Source organism: Pipistrellus kuhlii, unplaced genomic scaffold, assembly GCF_014108245.1.
Source record: "Pipistrellus kuhlii isolate mPipKuh1 unplaced genomic scaffold, mPipKuh1.p scaffold_m20_p_11, whole genome shotgun sequence".
Taxonomy (NCBI): Eukaryota; Metazoa; Chordata; class Mammalia; order Chiroptera; family Vespertilionidae; genus Pipistrellus; species Pipistrellus kuhlii.
The window spans coordinates 30,262,190-30,280,479 of record NW_023425416.1 but is presented as its reverse complement, the minus strand read 5'-3'; the positions used below and the strand labels follow the sequence as shown (position 1 = coordinate 30,280,479).

The 18,290-nt window shown below is 41.6% G+C and overlaps 1 protein-coding gene and 1 pseudogene across 2 annotated transcripts in view; both read left to right on the top strand.

Annotated features, from left to right (window-relative positions):
• Positions 1 to 253: 253 nt before the first annotated feature.
• Positions 254 to 14,680, top strand: LOC118715353 (annotated as a pseudogene).
• ATP2C1 (ATPase secretory pathway Ca2+ transporting 1) overlaps positions 10,572 to 18,290 on the top strand; it is a 100,595-nt gene continuing 92,876 nt past the window's right edge. The window contains exon 1 of one of the 2 annotated variants that reach the window (XM_036431495.2): positions 10,572 to 10,954. In XM_036431495.2, the coding sequence (XP_036287388.1) occupies positions 10,844 to 10,954 (111 nt within the window). In that variant the 5' untranslated portion in view covers positions 10,572 to 10,843. The remainder of the gene's footprint in view (positions 10,955 to 18,290) is intronic. The other variant, XM_036431497.2, reaches the window with a different exon arrangement.

Genomic DNA, 18,290 nt, shown 5'->3' with positions numbered 1-18,290 from the left:
AATATGAATAATTAATATTTTGAGAACATTAATTATTTGAGCCCTAAGGACTTGTGATCTAATTTGAAGCTAGAAATGATCTTGACAAAGGGAATATTGTTATAATAGAGATTCAAATAAAATGCAATGGGAAATATCTGTTTTTAGGAAAAAGAAGAGTTTCGAAAAAGTTTTACAAAGAATCTAACACCTAAACTACTGACGAATCTCAGAAGGACAGGGGTGGATGGGCAGGAAGAGATTAACCAAAGAATTTATATGCAGCCGCCGCCCTTGCTCTCCCAAGGCCTGCGCGCAGCTGCCTCCAGCTTCACCGAGCTCCAGCCGAAGAAGAGGTGGGTATATGAAGAGGTCTGTGTACCATGGCTCGTACCAAGCAGACTGCCCGCAAATCGACCAGGGGCAAAGCCCCAGGAAGCAGCTGGCTACCATAGCCACTCGAAGGAGTGCGCCCTCCACTGGAGGGGTGATGAAACTTCATCGTTACAGGCCCGGTACCTTGGCATTTCGTGAAATTAGACGTTATCAGAAGTCCACTGAACTTCTGATTCGCAAACTTCCCTTCCAGAGCCTGGTGTGAGAAATTGCTCAGGACTTCAAAAGAGACCTGCGCTTCCAAAGTGCAGCGATTGGTGCTTTGCAGGAAGCAAGTGAGGCCTATCTGGTTGGCCTTTTTGAAGACACCAACCTGTGTGCTAACCATGCCAAACGTGTAACAATTCTGCCAAAAGACATCCAGCTAGCATGCCGCATACGTGGAGGACGTGCTTAAGAATCCACTATGATGTAAAACATTTCATTCTTTTAAAAAATGTCTCTTCTTCCTGTTATTGGTAGTTCTGAACGTTAAGTTTTCTTTTCTTTTTTTTCCCCCCCCCATGGGGTCAAAAGGTACCTAATTATATGATTGCAAGTTGAAAATAGGGGATAGAAATCAGGTATTGGTAGTTTTTTCATTTTCATTTGTATGTGAATTTTTAAAATATAAATGCGGGGTCATAAAGCATTAATGCAAGTCAAATGTTTCAGTGAACAAGTTTCAGCAGTTCAACTTTATAACAATATAAATAAACCTGTTAAATTTTTCTGGGGAAAAAAAGAATTTATATGCATAACCCATGGACACAGACAATGAAGGTCTTGGTAGGGAAGGGGGAGAGGAAAAGGGGATCAATGTAAGGAAGTGGGGATAGCTGTAATACTTTCAACAATAAAGATAACATTTTTTAAAAAGTTAATTTCTAAATAGATTTTCTTCCAAGTACTCTCTATATAGTTGTGATGATAACACTGGAATGGAAAAATTCTTAAAACAGATCTTTTTATGGCCTACCTTGTGTTCCCTCTCTCCCTCCAATTTGTATGCAGAAGTCCTAAGCTCACCCCTCAGAATATATTTAGAGGTAAGGTCTTTAAATAGGTAGTTAAGCTATAAAAAAAAAATCATAGAATAGGCCCTAATCCAACATGACTGGTATCCTTATAAGAGACCACATGGGAAAGGCCACATCAAGATACAGAAAGAAGATGACAATCTACCAGCCAAAGAGAGAGGCCTCAAAATAAATCAACCTTGTTGACACCTTGATCCTGGACTTCCACCTTCCAGAACTGTGAGAAAATAAATTTCTGTTGTTAAAGACACCCGGTCTGTGATACTTTATTATGTCAGCCCTAGCAAACTAACAAACAAGTATATACTAGAACTGGATGTATAATAAATGTAGAATTATAATTCCATGGAGGAAAAAATATATGGGGTTATGAAAATCACCTTCCATTTGTGAGAAAATAAAGTAGATCTCTTCCACAGACCATTCATAAAAATAACATTTAAATTATTAAATATCTAAATGTAACAAATAAAACACATTAGAAAACATATAGGAATATTTTTATAACTTTAAGGCTAGGGAAGTCTTTTTAAGCAAGTCAGAAAATCCAGAAGCCAAAAGTTTGATAGAGATTAAATGAATTACAGGGTGGTGGGAGGCCTGGGGAGGAGAGGATAATGTTAAGCCAGGCACTCAAGGCTTCATGAATGAAGAACCTTCAGGGAAAGAGGAAGCTCTAAACTATCAATCCCAGAGAGAATGAGACCATCTTACAGCAGCACCAGCCAAGTAAGAACTTTCTACCCTCCTTCTCTCTCCTCCTACCCCTGTTTTTTTTATAACAGACTTAGAAATCTCTGAGTAGCAAGCTAGAGAGGAGAGGGAGTAGGAGGAGTGCTAGACTGGGAAGGCTGGCAAGAGGCTCCTCACTCTTCTGCAAGCAGTCGGCTAGCAAGTGTCAGCAGGAGGGAAGGGAAAAGATGGATGGGTATGGCAGGATTAACACTTTTATTTTCTGAAGCTAGGCAATATTTCATTGAGACTGTGTTTATGACTTAAAGTTTCTGTGGAATTTTCTAAGTCCTTTGAACAACTAAAAATGTCATGGGAACTGACCAAGAGTTTACCTCTGTAGAGGAAGGTACACAGGAGACACTCACACACACTCACAGGTCACATTTAAAGAAATAGTAGGAGTAAAAAATAATGCTTCTTTTTATATTGCCCTATGAGTTTCCTATGTTCAATAAATCAGTTACACCAGAGAGGATTCAGCTAGTGAGAAAAATGTCAAGTGAGGGGGGTGGCATTCTAGATAGAATAGTACGGAAACCTTTTCTAAGGAGGTATTTAAGCTGAAATGTGAAAAATGAAAAAGGAGGCAGCCATACGCAGGGAGGAATGGTCTTCATCTTGTGTCCTCTCAAATAGCAACCAACTCACTTTAAAAATGGGGGTAAAGAACCAAAGGAACAAGGGGCAAAGATAAACTCCAATCTCCTTGTGCAAGGGAATTTCAGTCCCCTCCTTAATGGAATGGGGAGGGATCTGGTCCAAATGCTTTTTAAAGATTTTCAAGCAACCTTTCCTGTTTCCACCCCACCCCCCACTTCCAGAGTTACTTAGTCTGCCAATTCCTGAGCCTTTGGGGAAATCTGCTGGGTAAATTGGGTTTCTGCTCAGCTTTCCATGCTGCTACTTTAGACGTCATCTCACTGGTTCTGCTAAGTCAGGCACCACTTGTTCTTCTGTGGCCCAGCTTTCAAATACTATTTGTGCTATATGTTAGAAATAAAATGATAACCAAGATAGGGGAGCTTCCTGTCCTCACAGAGCTATGTCTTAGTGGAGAAGACAAATAAATAAATAAATAAATAAATAAATATTAAACAAATGAATAGAAAATTAGTAAACTATGATGAATGTTGTAGGGGAAACTCATGTATCAGGACACTAAAAACTGAAGTTTCTCTTTGAGGCTTAGTGTTGATTTTTGCACTCCAAAGAGGTGCTGGACTCTTGCTAACCCAAGTCGGGTGCACGGAACATCAGCATCACCCTGAACTTGTCAGAAATGCCAAATGATTTGTATGCACATGAAAGATCGAGCAGCACTGTGCCAGAGTCACACAAAAAGTTTCAAAGGCTTTAACCTCAAATATGCTTTACAACCCTCTTGAACCTCTTAATCACATGTGACTTGTTAAAGATATTGTCAAGATCAGAGGTATTTAATTCCAAGACCCAGGTGTGGAACCTGAGGCAGGCATATTGGCCTGGGGTCATTGTCAAAGGGGCCTACCCAGAAGGGCAGGTGGCAAAGTAAGGAACCCACAGTAAGGGCTCTGAGTTGTACAGAACACAGAAGGGCAAGGGATGACTGAAAGTGGGGGGATGGTCCTGAGAGTGGCAGTTCAAGAGCTTCTCAAGAATGTACCAATAGTGCATCTGGGAGGGCAGCTCTTGACCAAAATGTGAAGGAACAGAGAGCAGTGAGTTAAATCAAGAACGATCCTGAAAGATGCTTTGGACCTCAAGAACTTCAAAGCATCACTTGTGGGGACACGGTGAACATACCAGGTGACAACAGCAGTGACAGATGGACAGGGCCAGGGGCCCAGAACAGGTACAGGGAACAATGGACACTACCAGGCAGCCTGCCAGGATTTACTTGAAACTCTACAAGAGATACATCCAAAAGCTCTTAGGAATACTTGGGTGGCAGTTCATAGCAGCAGGAGGTCTTACATGGACAAATAAAGACATATATCAGTGCAATCTGGGCTGTTACAGTTATTATATGTCTGGACTCAGAAGCCATCAAGATCTGGGAAAACTTAAGGTAGCATACACTCAAATGCTACAGTACATGGGTAATCAGTCATTCATTCATTAAAAATCTGTTGAGCGCTTGTGAGGCATGATGTAGCCATGGACAAGACAAAGCCACTGCCCTGAAGAGGGTAACCAAGATTTTCCCAGACAAGGGGCTACAGACAAGACACAGCCACTCTTGTAGAGGTAAGTGGTAAGATCAAGTTATGTGAGGGGTGCAGTGAATGTGTCGACTCCTAAATTCATTCCTAGACTGTGGCTCTCAAACTTCCATGTGCATATATTATAAATCACCTGGAGATCTTGTCAAAATGCAAATTCTGATTCAGGAGATCTAGGTTGGGGCCTGAAGTTCTGCATTTCTAATGAGTGCCCAGTCTCAGGTGATGCTAATGATGCTGGTCTATGGACCACAAGATTAGCAAGGCTCACACCTAACCAGTCTTGCAAAAACAAACAAACAAACAAACTAACTAACAAACCTCATATTCCTCTGACTTTGACACCTAAGATGTTACCAGTAAAAACAAATGTACCTTCTGGTAATGATTACACAGCTTATTGTACCTATATGTAGTCTGGGTTATACCAATATTGGTGCTCTTTGGTGATCCAACTGAGGAAAGACATATGATTTCGAAGTACAAAGTAATTACATTTGGTATTTTAAAAATTTAGGGATAATAATATGGAGGAACATGACTTTATAAGTCTCACTTGTGAGAAGCTTTACACTGTATGCACATTATCAATGTTTTAGATAACTTCAGCTGCTACCTCCAGCAGATTCTCCCACCCTCACCCCCAATGGTGGTTTTCATTGGATGCAGGAGTGAGAGTTGCTGAGTCACCCAGATAAACACCCTAATCTGGGTGTTTTCACCAGAACCCAAGACAAGTATTTGAGGATCATCTGCAGCACCAAGATTCATGGCCACTTAACTTTCCACCCAGGGCGCAATGGAGTGAGAGAAATAGGAAAGGGGGTTGGGTCACGTCTCTATCCCAAGGGCTATCACCTGTCAAGACAGCCCTAGCCCAATCACACACCTGCTTTCAATTACATCCATAATTTCCAAACCACCAGGTAATTAGAGGGAAACATACTAACTTGCTCTACCCATCCCACCCTCCATCTTCCTAGTTTGGCAAAGCTATTTTACTTAAGGGAAAAAAATATATTTTTCTTTGTACCTAAAACCATCTTATTAATTTTCATACAGAATTACTGATAGCATGACCACCAATTTGCACATCTCCTCAAGGTTGAACACTGCTTTACCCTCCTTAAAAGAAAATACCTTTCTTCTTCTGGGTTGGTGTTAGTTCTCTCAGACAGAGCAAAACATGACTGCTGAGGAGAAGGCGAAAGAAAATCCAGTCCTGAGGAGAAGGCAACACAGCACCATGGACCCGCCCCCAAAGCCATCAGAAACAGTAAGTTTGTGGGGGGGGCATTTTATGTTTCCATTAAAGAAATAGCTTGTCCTCAAATCCTGAGTAGCAACACAAGACTGAATAAAGTAGACAGAGGATCCATCCCAAACCACAGTCACATTGAAGACAGACACAAGCAGATGATGCTTGGGGATAAGTTTGTGGAAGGCTGTGAGTTGGGGGATTCTTGGGGTGCCCTGTTCCAGGTTTGAGACTCCTCCTTCTGAAATGGGGAAAGGAATAAGGAACTAGAGGCAGAAGAGGGATTGTTAGGTAGAGCTGGCTATGGTTTCTGGCCTTGGGCTTAAAGAAAGGGTTGATCTCCCTTTGAAGTAAGAATACTGATAGTGCCTGCAACTTGATAGGAGGCACTGAGTGAGAGGGTTTGAGAGCAATGTGATAGCACGTTGATATCACTAAGACTGAACTTGGTGGGAGGCCCGTTTGTATTATAGCTTGAGAGCTACAGGAGCTCCCTCTCGGAAGCGTGGCTGCGAGAAAATAGACGGACAGGGAAAACCAGAACTATTGGAGGAGAGTGAGTTAAAGGTGGGTTGGATGGAAGCTCTCCTAACGCTCCAGCAAACAGGGCCTTTCTCCCCCCCCCAATACCACCTGTGAAACCCCTCTACAGCCCCATCCTTACCTGCCGGTGCCCAAACCAGTGGTCCACGAAGTGAGGTCCCCAGACCATCAGCTTCAGCATCACCATCACCAGGAAAGTTGTTGCACAGAGTCTCGCTCCTCACCCCAGACCTACTGAGTCAGAAACTCTAGGGAGGGGCCAGCAAGCTGTGCTTTAACAAGCCTTCCAGGTGATTCTGATGTGTGTTCAAGTGTGGCCTAAAGTTTAGGCCCTAAACTATGCAGAAAAATATTCTTCCCTAAATGGAGGGCAAGTGTCCTATGGGCGCAGTTACTGTTAAATCTGAGATATCAATGCTTGAAACAGGAAAGCAGAAAACTTAAGAGTTGAGTAGCTCATAGAGCAATGTGAAGCATCTAAGTTGTTGAACTGTGGCAGTAACAGGGACATAGGGAGACTTGGAACATGGATTTTTGGGAAAGGAAAATTGCACAATATGCAGATGTAAGATAACGACTACCTACGTGGTGGGGGCACCAGGAAAACATTGTCTAATATGCTTTAATTGGGTAAAAATGTGCAATGTGGCTGCTGCATAAATGTGTCCTGATGAGCAATGGTAAACGGCTCCCTTTCTTCTCTCCTTATTTCATTTAAACTGTCCCTGTGGGAGCAAGATTCTGGGCCAATATCCATAGACCTGGTGAGATGAGAGTGATTTCTCAGTGGAATTCATAATAAAAAATGGTTTTTGTTTTCTGGGCTAGCTGCTTCTCCATCATTCTAACTGCTTGCCCTTCACTTTATTGCTGGGCTGGATTAATTCCCAGAGAACAGAGTCATTATCCGGATGGGAACTCGAGCCCTGATTGGAAGGAGAAAGAATGGGGGATTAGTGAGGTCTTAGTTTTTCCCTTATGCAGTTTAGAATCCTGTCAAATCAAAGGTGTCCTCGAGACACATTTTCTGTTTTCCTTTCCTGCTTCTCATCCTGAATTTACACACTAGGGTCCTATTGTCCTATTTATATCTCTTTGCTATTCTCTTTTCATAAGTGTGTTTTGGCATTCCTTAATGAAATACCTACTCTACGCAGTGCACAGTGCTAAGTGGCTTCAAAAACCCATACTTTCATCCCATCTTTTCCAACATTCACAAAGGAGCGGACTGAAAAATAATTTTCCTTTCACACACCTCCATCACCATGTTTTTAGGCTTTGGTTTGGCCTTTTTGTGTTGTTCTTCAGGTGAAGTAATTGGGATCCCCCATATTTTAAGCTATTTGTGAGAGAGGAGGTCATTTTTTAGAAATCAAAAGAGAACACACAGATAATGCTTTCACTGTGGAGCCTTGATCTGTGACTTTGCCAGGTCTGTGGTTTCTGTTCCTTATTTTCCCACTGAATAGAGGACAGGAGGTGGGAATTGTACAAATAGCAGGTAATCACTTTCCTTCTTTACCGTGTTGCTTTGCAGGGTGCAGAATAGACCTCTTATCACTCGAGGCGGATAGTTTGGGCTTTTTTGGTCCCTGCAGACATTCATTGTAGCCATCAGGAGTCTGGCCAGATGCCTTTCACCAAGGCAACTGAGTCAAAGTGGCAATCGAACCAGCACTCCTCCAGGCTGAGGTGGCAGCGATGCCCATCCTGTGAACACAAAGGGCTGTGCTCTCACCTGATAAACAGCACGGGTGAAAACTCCCGTCGTATTTCTATAAACTACCAAGAGAAATGAACCATTGTAACCCATGTCAAACAGACACTGACAGCAGTTTTTCAAAATCTGGGAAACAGAAAATCTATGTCTACAAATGCAACCTCTTGTCAAGATCACTAGAATCATTCCAGCAAGGAACCTTGAGGAGGAGGGAGGTAATGAGTATTGGCCTTATTTATAAACAACCCAGGATAGGAAGTTGTATGATTTTTTCATGAAGATGCACCTGGTCTCTATGCAGTCGTTTTAGTCTGTAAATCCCTAGCAGTTCACATTTGTATTTCTCTTTAACAAGGCAGCTCTGTGCCCTTCCCTCTTCAGGTTCATCTGCTGAGAGTTGCTCAGGAATCCATTTCTGGCTGTGGGCTCAGGGACTGGGAACTGAGACTCAGGTCAGCCTGTATCTGGTTGGAATCCTTTCTCCTCTGCTTTGCAGCTGTGTGACTGTGGCATGTGGCTTACCCTCTCTGAGCCTGAGTTTCCCCACAGAGTGCCATAGGATTACATGAGATAATACATGTAAAGAATTTAGCCCAGTGCCTGGCCCAGAACCCAGTTAACATTAGATATGATTATATTTGTTATCAATTAAACACCTAAGGGAATTTTAGTTGCATCTGTTTTACCGGTTTTCCTTTGTGTGTTCCTTCTAGTCAGGACAGCATTTTTTATTGTTTTTTGTTTTTGTCTCCCTCCCATGTCTTTTTGCCACACTCCTCATCCCAGGGAAGGGTGATCATGAGACACCATTTGATCATGAGACAACCTTTTGAGATGAAGTCTGCTTTGTGCTTGTCCTTTGGGAAAAGGCTTTGATCACCAGCCGTTGCTGTGGGTATTTGGCAGGCTGCCGGCTCCTGCCTATCGTGAGAGGCATTAGATTTAAAAAAAAAAAAAAAGCTAAAGGGCAGCTGGTAGTTCCTCGAGGGTGTGTACAAATGGCACCTTTGCCTACTCCCAATGCCCTAAGGGCGACCCCACTTTCCAGGGCCTCCCATTGGCCAGTGTCCGGATTTCTGAGCAGCTCCTTGTTTTCCTGGGCCACGAGCTGGCAGGGAGTCCATAACACTGTGCCCTTAGCATTCTAGTGGCTCACAAGCCAGTGTTTCTCTCTGGCCCTCCTTTGAGTCTGCTCTCTCTGGCACACAGAGGGCTGCAAGAGCCTCCGTAAACAAGGGGTGGTGGGCAGCAAGAGCGGGGACAAGAGGGCTCCTCCTCCAAGGAGCCCTCCCAGCAGCGGTATGTAAATGACTTCTTGGAATTGCCAGCCTGGTTCTGGAAGATCACCTTGCAAGTGGGCCCAGCGCCAGCCTGACAGATGGCCTGGGCTGCAGGCTGCACAGCCCACTTAGGCCCATCAAGTGTGTGTTCCCTGAAGGCAGCGGGCCCAGCCAGGAGTGTCAGGGAGCCTATCCAGGGGCGTGGCACGGGTTGCAGCTTGGGTTCCCAGCTCTACCTACCTACTTTGCTCCTGCCTGTGGTGCTCTCTCTCTGAAGGGGAAAGACCAGCTCTCTCTGTCCACTTAAAAGCAAATTTCGGCCGAGACCAGTTTGGCTCAGTGGATAGAGCATCGGCTTGGGGACTGAAGGGTCCCAGGTTCGATTCCAGTCAAGGGCATGTACCTTGGGTGCGGGCACATCTTCAGTAGGGGGTGTTCAGGAGGCAGCTGATCAGTGATTCTCTCTCATCGATGTTTCTAACTCTCTATCCCTCTCTCTTCCTCTCTGTATAAAATCAATAAAATATCTTAAAAAAAAAAAAAAAAAAAAGCAAATTTCAGCGTCTCATGATCTTCAGCTAATGCCCGGCCTACATTCTACATGACAGCCCCTCTCAGAAGTGACCAAGTGTTCCCATCAAATGCACCAGCCACTGCACAGTTAAAAAGGAGAATAAAACAGCAAAGCCTGCATGGAAACTTTGTTCGGAAATCCTATGACATCTATGGAATATATATATATTTTTTTAATTGAACTTTCAAATTTTATGATTTCGTGTCCTCTAAGGCCACAGACCTCTTATCATGTTCTCTTTTGAAAGCATGAATTCTTTTGGAAACAGTTAGAAAATAAATGGATAACTTTTTTCTTCTTCTCCCTGCACTCAGAATAAAAAGCCTGGGGAAATTTAATGTCCCTGGGATCAGCCTGTGGATTCGAGATAAGGATTCAAGGCAAGAAGCCTTTTAAACTCAGAGCAGAATCTGTTTGCAGCTCTTGTCCAATTAACATAAAGTATCTGGTTACTGTGTATGCTGCATAATGCATGGCAGTGTAAACCAAACGTTTTTAAATGCTGACATTGAACTCCTTGATAACAATGAAGGGCGAGTAACTTGCTAATTTTCTTCAAGAAATCTTCTGGGGGAAAAAAATGCTTCTCAAAACGGAATGAATCAACACTTTAGAGCTGAGATGCAGCCGAGGGCTGTCCGTGTGTTCCCACGATGATAGGAAATCTAGAAGGAAACAGGAGCAACCACATGTCACGTTCTCTTTAAGAGCTGGAAAAGCTGTCAGAAGAATTAAGATTAAACCTCCTGTGAGTCCGTGGGTATGGAAAGTCACCAGCTAGCTAATATTAACATAGCTCGCGACAGAACACTGGTGCTAGAAATAGGACGGTTGCATCACTACCACTAAGCAATTTGCATTCGGTGGACCAGCCCCTGCATTCCTCCCCGCTCCTACAGCCCTCCGGGCATTGCATTTCTGGACGCTTTTAGACACGGGAAGCTCACACTTGGCTGTGTTGGTTTCCCTGGGAACTCCTACCCCAAAAAGAAGAAGCGGCGAGAGGAACATCTGCTTTGTGTGCAGGAGGGTGGTTGAGCTACCAGCAAATCTTCAGGCATCTGTGGAATCGGGAAGCTAGATTTCGTATGGTTGTCCACAGGGAGGGGCAGACAAGGACCTTCTTGTTTTCCTCGTCATGGATAATCTGTTGCCTCAATCTAAATTCTCTTTCTTCAAAAAACATCCTCTCCACGCCATTAGGAAATATGTCTCGGCGCTGAGGAAAAACCAAAAAGCGGAAGAACAGGTATTCTCTTCTTTATATTATCTTTACGGGGAGCAGGATGTTTGCTCTATAGGTGTTGCCTTCACGTCACCTGGGGGTTTAGTCTTTGCTAGTTTCCCTGGGAAAAGGCACAGGTCAGCTTCTGCTCGGGGCTGTCCAGACTTGCCAATTCGAGGAACAAGCAGGCTCGTGAGGATTTATTTGAACTCGGAACATTTGGATCCTTAGATGAGGTTCCAGTAGTGTACTAAGACCTCGTGTTTTTCCTTCTTCTGAATAGCTAGAGTAAACTACTCTAGCAGAATTAAGTTGTGGCTTTCTTGATAATTTTCTAGGTCTTCAAATACAAGATGTAAAACAATTAGTATCTCCACAAAGAAAAGTGATCAGACCCTGGATATACATTGTCTTCTTGTATGTATTTTATCTTGTATGTATTTATGGTTATGGTAATATCACCAGGACTTGCAAAACAGAAAACATTGTGTAGACTGTAAATGTGATAGCTTTAAGCAGATCCCTAATGAGCTGAGAAGGTCATTTAGAAGTAATTAGTCTTTTTTTTTTTTTTTTGGTGGAGGGTAGAGAATAGAGGAATGCAAGTTTCAGTCTTTTTCAACTAATCAAAAGTTAGGATTTCCAGTAGTAGACTCTATCATGGGGGAGGATACATGCTGTTTAATACCTGTTAGAATGTCTGGTCACTTCTTCTTTAAAATCATGGATTAAAAAAATAATGCATTTGTTCCATTGTTCTGAGACGTATATCATTCTATCACTTATGAAAGAGACATTTCTAAAAACTGCTCTCCTGTATTATACCAAATTGGTGGAAGAAACCACTGTTTCTGATCCATTAAATCTGGTGGTTCCTTTAGAAAGAACAAATGTATAGCCACATTGAAGACCAGAGTCGTACATTGCTTGGGCATCATACTTGTCACTAGAACTGCAAGCTGCACGGGAGATATTAGCAGTGTCCTGTATTTGAATGAGGTGACCTACTTATCAAAACAACTCCAGAAAGTGAGAGCAAAAGTCAGCAGACAGAAAGCCCTCTAATGACAGGTTTCCCCAAAGCGTTGATGCATAATTTGCAAAATGAAAACCATTACTACTGTTTGAGAAGAAACTACTTTTATGTTTTGCTTTGTGTGTGTGTGTGTGTGTGTGTGTGTGTGTGTGTGTGTTTGTGTGTGTGTGTTCCCTTTCTTTCTTTTTATGCTGTGCTTTAATAATTTTACATGAGCTGGAAACTCAGACTGTGCTCACTAAGGGGGCTACCCTTAGTAGCCAATTTATCTCTTATTTAGGAAAGGCGTCATGATTACAAGGACATCTCTTGGTTTCCAAGTCTCAGCAGGTGCTTGCTTTTGAAGTGGAAAACCAGAGGCCTGGTGGTGGTGCTGAGAGTTGTCTGCCACACTCAATAAGTGCATGTCCACAGGCTTCTTCAGGACTCATTATGAGAGCAAGAGCGATGGGTAATGGGGAAGCTAAGGGGACTGAAAGGATGGGGCTTCAAATTGTGGACTGTGCATTAAGTGATTCTCCCTCCCTTTTCTCAGTATTATATGTTTTTTGGAGATGTGGCTATATTGCTCACACCATTTATTTTTTAAAAGATTATTTTTTTAAATGTTGCAACATGCATTTAGTGCATTATAATTTAATGTGGGTCCTCTGACTTGGACTGGGTGGGTTCACAACCATTGGAGGTGACCTAACACAGCTATGAGCACTGTAGTGATTTCCTAACTTCCTGCATCAGTTAATGGAGAAATAAAAGAAAAATGGCATAGTTGATTCTTTTCTGAAACCAATTACAGCTCTGCAGATATAATGTCTCACAAAATTAGAGAAATTAGGTCAGAGTCAATCATACTTAACCTTGGGAAGCTTGTTGCAAAGTTATAAAGGATGTTAAAAATGTCTATAATTTTAGGACCTGGATATTGGTTATCTCTAGTCCTTACATTCCTATAAGATGGATCCTCTTTATAAAAATGAGGGATGTGAGACTTAGAGACCTTAAGAGATCTTGCCCAAGGCCACTCAGCTAGAAAGTGTTGAAGGAAGATTTGAACTCGATCCATTTTACCATGCTTTATCTCTGAATAATTCAGTGAGAGCATCACAACAAACTGCTAACATTTTTTTGTAGAGAGTATTTCCACATACCACTACAATAATTCTTCCCAGAAGGATTTACCACCTGTACACATTTACGTATTCCTTAATATTTTTCTGTATTTGCATTTAAAATCACTGACTCTTAAAATTTAAATTTGTTTTGAAAGAAATTTTCATATCTCTACTATAAGTGGAAAACCACTCTCATTTGCCTTAAATAGAAGAGAAGCATAATTATAATAAAACAACATAATGTTAAATTATAACTAGATATTGTTAGCTGTGAAACCTGTAAGCCTGAAACCTGCTCCATTTTGTTAAGTAGGAAGATTAGCTTTTAAGAGATTAGCATCCTACTAACCAACTGAGAGATTCTCCTGGGCAAGGATAGAAGGGAATTACAAGATAGATACCTTTCTCGGTTCCAAGTACTCCATTGTTATTTAGGGTAGAGTCTGCATGCCACTTAAAACCTTCACCCAATTCATCATTGGCTCCCACCAGTGTTATGTTCCACACACTTTAGAGAAAATGATCTCAGACACACCATCTGCTGCTCTGCTTCTGTGCATTCAGATATATTCCTCCCTCTAGCCTAGAATTCCTTTCTTTACTTACACCGTGCCCACATCCTTCAAGACTCAGCTTCAATGGGTTCATGAAAAAGCTTTCTCCAATTCTGTTGGGAAGAGTGAAGCGTAAGATGTTCTGTCTGCTTCTAATAAGGCCCTTTACCATATGGTATGTAGTAAGCCATTTGATTACATGCTCATAAACATACAGCCTATACATATATGATGCTGGGTAGCATCTTATTCTTTGTCCCTTCAGGCCCACCTGGGCACCTAGCATAGGATGATATAGGAGAGACCACCGGCCAATTGCCTATAGAAAGCCTCCTTTCTTGCCTCAGCCCATATCTTTTTCTTTTTATAAAAAATACTTTTATTGATTTTAGAGAAGAATGGAGAGGGAAGAGAAATATTAGCAATGAGAGACTTTGATCAGCTGCCGCCTGCATGCCCCATACTGATTGAACCCACAACCTGGGCATGTGTCCTAACTGGGAATCAAACTGTAACACACAACCACCGAGCCACGCTGGCCAGGCTCTACCCACTTCTTGACTAGATCTGCAGAGTTCCCACACATTCCAGTCATGGTCACTGTTATACTCACCTTGCCCACATTATACTTTTTTGTTTAAAGTTTTTCTTTAATGTTCTTAAACACCCCTTGCACTTGGTGTCATACAAACATGAAAGTTTGACCTCAGAGCTGGTTGGTTTGGTAGTTTTTGTTGTCATTTGATGATGAACATGTTGGAACAGTATTATTCAAATGTTGTTTTAGTGGTAGTGGTGGTAGTTGGGGGCACTCAGGAGAGTTTGGGTAGGTATACGGAACACATTCAAAGTGTATATGATTGCAGCTAGTTTCTCTTGGTTGAGAAACCAAGCAGAGTCTGACTCAGATGTTGATGTCTGAGCTTGTGGGGAATAGACAGGGCTTGCAGGCAATATTCTCTTGGGTACTGGAGTCCCAATAGCTTTCTCTGTGGCTCGGGTTACCAAGTAGGACACTGAGTAAGGAAGGTAGAATTTTTTCTACTTCTGGGCAGACTGCAGCCTGACTTCAGGCCACGCTAGCTTTGTATATCAAATTGCCTATTAGACTTCTCCATCTGAATGTCTTGTGGATGTTAGAGGCTTGAATGTGTCCAAAGAGAACTCACAAGCTCTATTCTCCAAACCAGCTCTTCCTTAGGTCCATTGATCGACACAAAAGCTCAAAAGGGGAAACTTGGGAGTTTATTTATTATTGACAAGTTGATCTTCAGGCAACTCTCCTTGGGGAACATCTCAATAGTGTCAAAAATAAAAATATAAATAAAGATAAGTTTTTAAAAATAAAATAAAATAAAAAAACTTGGGCAAAGACTGAGACAGAGAAGAGCCTTCTATATGGAGCTCTTGTCCCTCTGCTTATATTGCCCTACAGTAGCCTCATCAACTTGAATCTCTTCTTCTTGTGTCCCACAGATGAGGGATCTGGTGAGGACTCTCTTGAATAGAAAGACTTCTTTCTGAACAGGAAATACCATCTAAGAGCTGACCTGTCATGTCTTGACAGTTTAACAGTGAATCTGTTTAAAATGAGGAGAGTGTTTTTTTGGTGCCAAGGTGCATGTGAAATGTGTGTGTGTGTGTGTGTATGTGTGTGTATATATATATATATATATATATATATATATATATATATATATATATATATATTCACACATATATGTATGAATTATGCCCTTGAACTGGTATTATATATACCCACAAAGTTACCCACACATTTTTTTACTATCTCTCTATAGTCTTATCATCTGACTACGCAAACATGTGACCCTTGATGTCCTTACATAAATATGGACACCAATGTTGACCTGAACAGAGAAAACAATCTGTCACCTGTCATCTTGTTTTGTGGAATTCCTTAATTTCTTCAATGATTAAGCAAGGTTTGTTCCTATATATTGTGTGAGGAGCATTTTTATAGGTAATGAGGATGTAACAATGTATTAGGTATAGTGTAACCGCTCTGTGATGCTTATAGTGTCAATGAGCAGAAAGAGCTGTACTCAAGTGTTTATAATATGGGTGAAACCACATACTACAGTCAGCAGGCATTTCTGGCTCAAGAATTGCTCTGATTAATCTGCTTAAAATGAGGAGAGTGGTGTTGGGGGCCTAGGGAGCATGTGCAGTAGCTATAATTTAATTAAGGATTAGAGCTAAATTTTGTTTTGAGGCAGTTCTAAAGTTTCTCTTCAGTGGCTTAAGAAAAGCTTTCTGGTTCAAACAGGATCCCTGGATTTTTATTTCTTGCTTTGTTTCTTAATGGAATGCTAATCACAAAGTTGAGTTGTTAAATAAACCTTTTACTTTAATTTGAACCTTAGAGACTTAGTTCTTCATTTTGGCTCTTACACTTTCTCTAAATAACAATATAAAAATCAAGGACTCCATCTACCCTCATTCTCCTCCCCCGCCCCCCTCCCCCCACCAAAAAAACAATGTTGAGATTTAGAACATTACATAGAATTTTGAGTTGTTAATGCAGGCTTTAGTCTCTAGGTAAAATGATAAAAATTTCAGTCCAGCTTGGTTTAAGAAATGTTGAGTTTTTAGCTTCTTAAAGTTAATTGGTTATATCTTGAGAGTATACAAAAGTTATCCATTTTATAGTCTCTAAAAAACAAGTCCCGTGGAATTGGTTCTTTGGGGAGCTACTCTTCCCCCCACCAAACCCCCTAATAATCAATTACACAAATTTGTATGTATTCAGTACTTTCCATTCAATGCATACTTTGCTAGTCATATAGGACATACTGGCCTTAGCCCCACAAATAAATGCAAAATTGCTACAGGAATAGGTACAGCAAAAGAGAGTTATGAGATGCCTTCCACGTGTATAACGGAAGACAGGACCAAGGTGGGAAAGTCAGAAAAGGCTGCCCTAAGGGACTTAATATTGAGTTAACATTGAAGGAAGAGTAAGATATTAACTAAAGGAAGACATTGAGGGGACAGCTGTAACAAAGGTCTTAGCCAGAAATGAGCAGGGAAACAGTGAGAAGTGAGAGAAGGGTGTGTGTGTGTGTGTGTGTGTGTGTGTGTGTATGGGAGTGGGGGAGGATGTGGTGTTGGGTGTTGGGGAACTAACAAATGCTGCCCCGGGATAGCAGTGCTTGAAATAATCCTGGATGTTAGGCTCAGTGAGGGAGAGACTTAAGACATGATTGTTTCTGTGTATGTGTTTGCTTGTGTGTTTCATAAGACCCATAGGGCTAATTTGTAGAAGAAACGTGGAAGTCCACTTGGGATGTTTCAGAAGAACTAATAGGCAGAATGCAAGGAGAGGCTGTGACATAACAATAAGAGTGGGCGTTCTAAAAAATGAGAGATAAAGCAATGGGCCATCTTTTTCAGAGAGCAAGGTATGTGACCCCTTCTCAGGGGATGGTTTCTGCATCACATAGAGAAGAGTAAATGACATATCAGGCTCCTTCCAACCCCAAGATTCTAGGGCAGTGGGCAATACAAAGGATGAGTAACTGAGACACCTTAGGAACAAAGCGAGGGCCCAGGTGCATCAGTTAGAATTCATTTTTTTTTTTTTTTTTATCTGCTTAGTGGTAAACACTCCACAATCTGAGCATGTTGCTCTGGAATCTAAGGTCAAAGAAGACAGATTCAAATGTCTTTGGTGATTTGGTTAGCATTTCCATCAAGGAAGGGAAATAAAGCTACATGCAGAGAACACCTCAGGTGAAAGCTTTATGCACCAGTAACTAGCTTTTCTGAGCCTGATGGGCCATTGAACTAGAATGGCCTTGTACATATAAAGATAGACAACTCTGTATACTTACATAGTCATTGATGAACAGGGACACTGAGATGTTTCAGGTTTATTTTGTGGCATTTTTAACTACTGGGTGGTGTGTGTGTGTGTGTGTGTGTGTGTGTGTGTGTGTGTTTAAATGTCATCCTCTTGTGCTTTCAGCTCTTTTTCCCCTGCATTTAATGCTGACAGTTTGTTGCTTATCACGGTCCCTTCTGAAGATGTTCCAGCTTTCTTGTCCATATTATCACAGCTGTGAAGTGTTAGACATGCCTAGGAGACACTTGAACCCTGAGTTGACTTCTGAGCTATTTCGAATCCTGTTATCTGCTCCTAAACTTTCCTAATCTACTGTACTCAGATGCCTTGGAAACCTGAGAGTCAGTAAATGCATGAATACCCGAACCTTTGTCTTTGAAATGAGTCTATTAACTCAAATTTAACACCCCCCTTTTAGTGTGTGTGAGAATTTCAGTATATCTTGGTATGTAAATTCTCAAATTTGCTATCCTATTCCACTTCTTAGTCTGTCAGCAACATTTTATTTGCTAACTTTTGTTCAGAATGGAAGATGACGTCTTTTCTCACCTGGTACAGACAGTTCCATGTCTTCACAGAAAAAGAAATGAACTTTCCACATATGCTGCACTGCTCATAATTTACTGTGAAGAGAGCAGGAAGGCTGCTGGAGTTTTCTTTCCTGTTCATCCTTTCGGCAGCATATCAGTAAGGCTATTTTAAGAAATACAATTTGGATTATACATTCAAGAACAAGGCATTTAAAATTTTTATTTAATGCCTTATCTATGGGAGGCACTTGGCAAGGTTCTTT